Source organism: Lampetra fluviatilis, unplaced genomic scaffold, assembly GCF_964198595.1.
Source record: "Lampetra fluviatilis unplaced genomic scaffold, kcLamFluv1.1 SCAFFOLD_346, whole genome shotgun sequence".
NCBI classification, from domain to species: Eukaryota; Metazoa; Chordata; class Hyperoartia; order Petromyzontiformes; family Petromyzontidae; genus Lampetra; species Lampetra fluviatilis.
In genome coordinates, this window is record NW_027621075.1 from 92,201 (window position 1) to 97,287 (window position 5,087).

The 5,087-nt window shown below is 64.2% G+C and overlaps 1 protein-coding gene across 1 annotated transcript; it reads right to left on the bottom strand.

Annotated features, from left to right (window-relative positions):
* Nucleotides 1-491: 491 nt before the first annotated feature.
* On the bottom strand, nucleotides 492-4,580 carry LOC144954737 (uncharacterized; the record flags this gene model as incomplete). The annotated part of the gene is made up of 3 exons (XM_078885171.1): nucleotides 492-587; nucleotides 2,378-2,414; nucleotides 2,558-4,580. Coding segments are annotated over 3 exons (2,156 nt in total), but the record flags the coding sequence as incomplete, so codon positions are not given.
* Between the last annotated feature and the right edge of the window lie 507 nt (nucleotides 4,581-5,087).

Below are 5,087 nucleotides of genomic sequence, written 5' to 3' on the forward strand. Positions count from 1 at the left end.
GCTTTAGGCCGCTGTGAGTTAATTTTTTATTTAAATGTTTTAATTAAAAGCCATCTCAGGGAATGATAAGGGAATGTTACACTTGTTTAGCCAGGAAAGCCTCACTGAGTCTAAGGGTTTTTGTAGGGTCCTGCCAAGTGTTTGCAGTAGGGGGCGATGTTTGTACACCTAATCGGACATCGGACGGACGATACAATCTATTGTCGGCTGGTTCACTTCGTTCCCACCAGTATGAGAACGTAAACGGGTTTCGCTGCTGAGCTCTGGTCCAATCACACGGCCCGGGGTATTGGGGGGCGGAGCCTGGTATGGGGGGGGGGGGACGTGTGGGAGGGGCCGCCCTTCACCTCGGCTCCAATCGGAAGCGAGGCGAACGGGGGCGGAGCCAGCAGGGCATTATGGGAAGGCCGGATGTGACGATCCGGAAGGGGAGGAGTCAGGATCAGGTGGTGAAGGGGATATAGGTAGGAGCCTGGAAGGGCTCCTCCGGGTCAGTTGCCGGAGTGAAGAAGCTGAACCACGTTGGGTGGACGATCCGCGCCATCGGCCACGTAGCCGGAGGATCTTCGGCACACGCCGCCGGCTAGCTGTGTGCGGAGCGGGGAGAGCGGTAGGAGACGCTGGTCTGCTATCAGGACCAGCGGGGCGCGAGAAGGAAGCTAAATAAAAGAGCAACGGAGACCAGCGGTGTGCCAGACGAAGGTTTTTTTTTTATTACAAACGCATCGCCCGCAATCTTTTCGTTTTCGTTTGGAAGCGCCCTGCGTACCAGCCACACGTTCATCCGAAGGCACTTGGCATTGTCCTTGCACCGTCCTCCGTTTTGACGCTGGCCTCTGAGTCTACTAATGTAGCCCTGGTGGTGGTGGTGGTGGTGATGGTGGTGGTGGTGGTGCTGGTGGTGATGGTGGTGGTGATGGTGGTGGTGCTGGTGGTGGTGGTGCTGGTGGTGGTGGTGCTGGTGGTGATGGTGGTGGTGGTGGTGCTGGTGGTGGTGGTGATGGTGGTGATGGTGGTGGTGCTGGTGGTGATGGTGGTGGTGATGGTGGTGGTGCTGGTGGTGGTGGTGGTGGTGGTGATGGTGGTGGTGGTGGTGCTGGTGGTGGTGGTGCTGGTGGTGGTGGTGATGGTGGTGGTGGTGATGGTGGTGGTGGTGGTGCTGGTGGTGGTGGTGGTGATGGTGGTGGTGATGGTGGTGGTGCTGGTGGTGGTGGTGCTGGTGGTGGTGGTGGTGGTGGTGGTGCTGGTGGTGATGGTGGTGGTGATGGTGGTGGTGCTGGTGGTGGTGGTGCTGGTGGTGGTGGTGCTGGTGGTGATGGTGGTGGTGGTGGTGCTGGTGGTGGTGGTGATGGTGGTGGTGCTGGTGGTGATGGTGGTGGTGCTGGTGGTGGTGGTGATGGTGGTGGTGCTGGTGGTGATGATGGTGGTGGTGGTGGTGCTGGTGGTGGTGCTGGTGGTGGTGGTGATGGTGGTGATGGTGGTGGTGGTGGTGCTGGTGATGGTGGTGGTGGTGGTGGTGCTGGTGGTGGTGGTGGTGGTGCTGGTGGTGGTGGTGGTGGTGCTGGTGGTGGTGATGGTGGTGGTGGTGGTGGTGATGGTGGTGGTGATGGTGGTGGTGGTGCTGGTGGTGCTGGTGGTGGTGCTGGTGGTGGTGCTGGTGGTGGTGCTGGAGGTCACGGGACTGACCCAGCAGGTGCCATGGGTTGCCTGCTGCTACTGTGCCAGGCTAGGTGCATGAGGAGGTCACGGGACAGACCCTGCAGGTGCCACGGGTCGACTGACTGACTGAGATGAATGGCCGATGCACCACCTACTGTGCCCCCTACAGTGCCAGCTTATACGTCCACATATATACATCTAGAAATATCTCTATACACATTTGGTTCTTTGCAGAACTAATGGCACCTTTTTGGCTTGTGGGTCCCATACTGTGGGTGTCTCTGTGGGTGCCTCTGTGGGTGTCTCTGTGGGTCTCTGTGAGTCTCTGTGTGGGTCTCTGTGGGTGTCTCTGTGGGTCTCTCTGTGGGTCTCTGTGGGTGTCTTTGTGGGTCTCTGTGGGTCTGTCTGTGGGTCTCTGTGGGTCTCTGTGGGTCTCTGTGGGTGTCTGTGGGTGTCTCTGTGGGTCTCTGTGGGTGTCTCTGTGAGTCTCTGTGTGTCTCTGTGGGTCTCTGTGGGTCTCTGTGGGTGTCTGTGGGTCTCTCTGTGGGTCTCTGTGGGTGTCTCTGTGGGTGTCTCTGTGGGTCTCTGTGTGTCTCTGTGGGTCTCTGTGGGTGTCTCTGTGGGTGTCTCTGTGGGTCTCTGTGGGTCTCTGTGGGTGTCTCTGTGGGTGTCTCTGTGGGTGTCTCTGTGGGTCTCTGTGGGTGTCTCTGTGTGTCACCTCCTCCACCTCCACCACGCCCGCCCTCTCCCAACAACTTCCCGGCGGCACCAACGGCCCAACCCGGACACCGGCTCCGACACCGTGCGGACGAGAACACCGCAACAGCAACAACGACGACGACAACAACGACCGAGATGCCGCCAACACCACCGCCACCACCACCGCCACCACCGCCACCACCGCCACCACCTCAGTCTCCTCGCCGCCGCCCCCGCCACCGCCACCAGCACGGCCACGACGGCCAGCGCCGCGTTGCCGGCGAGCGGCGGGCAGAGCCTCAGCGCGGCCGCCACGTCGCCGGCAAAGCACCTCCATGTCCGGCCGGGGGCCGCTTGGGCCGCCTCGGCCGCGGCCCAAGCGGCCCTCATCTCGGCGGGCCGCAGACCGTGGGCCGTCAGGACGCGGGAGTAAGCGCAGCCCGGGGGGCCGCCGAAGAGGCCGCCGCCGGACGACGGAAGGCCCGCGGAGAAGAGCCGCAGGGAGGCCGGCTCGAGGGGCCGCAGGCCGAGGGCCCGGGCACAGAGGCCCACGTAGGCGTCCTCAGGCCTGACCGGTGGGACCCGGCGGGAGGCCGAGGCCACTGCGGCCGCGGCGTCCCGGGAGAGCAGGTAGCCCGAGCCCGAACAGTAGGGGGGGTAGCGAGCGGGCGGGTAGAGGGAGGGAGACACGGAGAAGCGGCTAGAGGGTTCGCGGTTCGGGCGGCCGCCTCTCATGGGGAGGCCCGTGTAGACGCGGCGGCGGTAGGAGGCGAAGTGGGGGTCGGGGGGGGGGTGGGGGGGGTGACCATCGCCACCACGACCACGTCCACCATCTCCGCCGCCTCCACCACGACCACCATCTCGACCACCATCTCCGCCGCCTCCACCACGACCACCATCTCCACCACCACGACCATCTCCACCACCACCACCACCTCCGCCACCTCCAACACCTCCACCTCCACCACCACCTCCACCACCACCACCACCACCATCACCACCATGACCACCGCCACCACCACCACCATCTCCACCACCACCACCACCACCACCGACCGACGCCACCGAGAGGACCCGCCGTGGCCACCACCACGACGACGACGACCACCACGTCGACCACCACGACGTCGACATCCACGACGGCGCCCACCACGACCTCGACCACGTCTGCGGCGGCGACAGCGCCCGCAGCACCTGCATCAGCAGCGGCACGTTGACCAGCACGTCCGAGTCGGTCTTCATGACGTAGGCGGCCAGGGGGCAGTGCGCAGCCGCCCAGCGGAGACCGCTCACCGTCTTGAGCGTCAGGTTGGCGTACGAGTCCACGTAGGCGCCCACCAGCAAGTCGTCGTGCAGGCTCGACTCCGCCATAAGGGCCTCATCCTCCGCGGTGGTGTCAGTGTCGGTGCCGTCGGCCTTTGCCGAGCCCAGTAAGAAGACGACGCTCACGGTGAGAGGCGGCGGCTGTTGTTGGTAGGGGGAGTGCGACGATAACGGTTGTGGCGGTGGCCTGTGCCGGGAGCCGTGGTGGTTGTGGCGGTCGCTATCGTCGTCGTTATCGCCGTTATCGTCGCTATCGTCGTGGCGTTGAGGCCGAGGTGTCGGAGCCTCCCTTCGCCCCCACGTCTCCCGGACAGCCGTCCTGGCCTCCGCCTCGGAGCGCCGGGACAGCACCAGGATGAGCAGGAACGGCGGCGGGGAGTTGCCGGGGGGGAGGCACGCGGCACGCGGCTCCACCAGGAAGCGGTCGGCCACGCGGCCCACGCCGCGCAGAGGAGGAGGTGGAGGTGGAGGTGGTGGAGAAGGAGGAGAGGGGTCGCTAGCGGAGTTCGCGGCTCCAGCGTCGTTACTATCCAGACCACGATGATGATGCTGCTGATCTTGTTGATGCTGATGCTGATGTTGCTGCTGCTGCTGATGATGATGCTGCTGCGGCTGATGATGTTGCTGATGATGCTGTTGCTGCTGCTGCTGCTGATGATGATGTTGCTGCCCCCGCCGCGGATTCCGCTCCGCTGCCGTCAAAGTTCTCCCATCAGCCCCCACCCCCTCCCCCCCCCCTCCCCCTCCCCCCCCCTCCCCCTCCCCCCCCTCCCCCTCAACCCCCTCCCCACCGTCGATTGCCGGCAAATGGCCGGCGTCTTCGGCGTCTTCGGCGTCTTCGGCGTCTTCGGCGTCTTCGGCGTCTTCGGCGTCTTCGGGGTCTCCGGGGTCTCCGTTGCCTGAGCGAACACGGGGAGGGAGGGTGGGTGAGTGGGTGGGTGAGAGGGTGGGTGAGTGGGTGAGTGGGTGGGTGGGTGGGTGGTTGAGTGAGTGGGTGAGTGAGTGAGTGAGTGGGTGGGTGAGAGGGTGGGTGGGTGGGTGGGTGAGAGGGTGGGTGAGTGGGTGAGTGGGTGGGTGGGTGGGTGGTTGAGTGAGTGGTAGTGAGTGAGTGAGTGAGTGGGTGGGTGAGAGGGTGGGTGGGTGGGTGAGAGGGTGGGTGGGTGGGTGGGTGAGTGGGTGAGTGGGTGGGTGAGTGGGAGGGTGGGTGGGTGAGTGGGTGGGTGAGAGGGTGGGTGAGTGGGTGAGTGGGTGGGTGGGTGGGTGGTTGAGTGAGTGGGTGAGTGAGTGAGTGGGTGGGTGAGAGGGTGGGTGGGTGGGTGGGTGAGAGGGTGGGTGGGTGGGTGGGTGAGTGGGTGAGTGGGTGGGTGAGTGGGAGGGTGGGTGGGTGAGTGAGTGGGTGGGTGAGT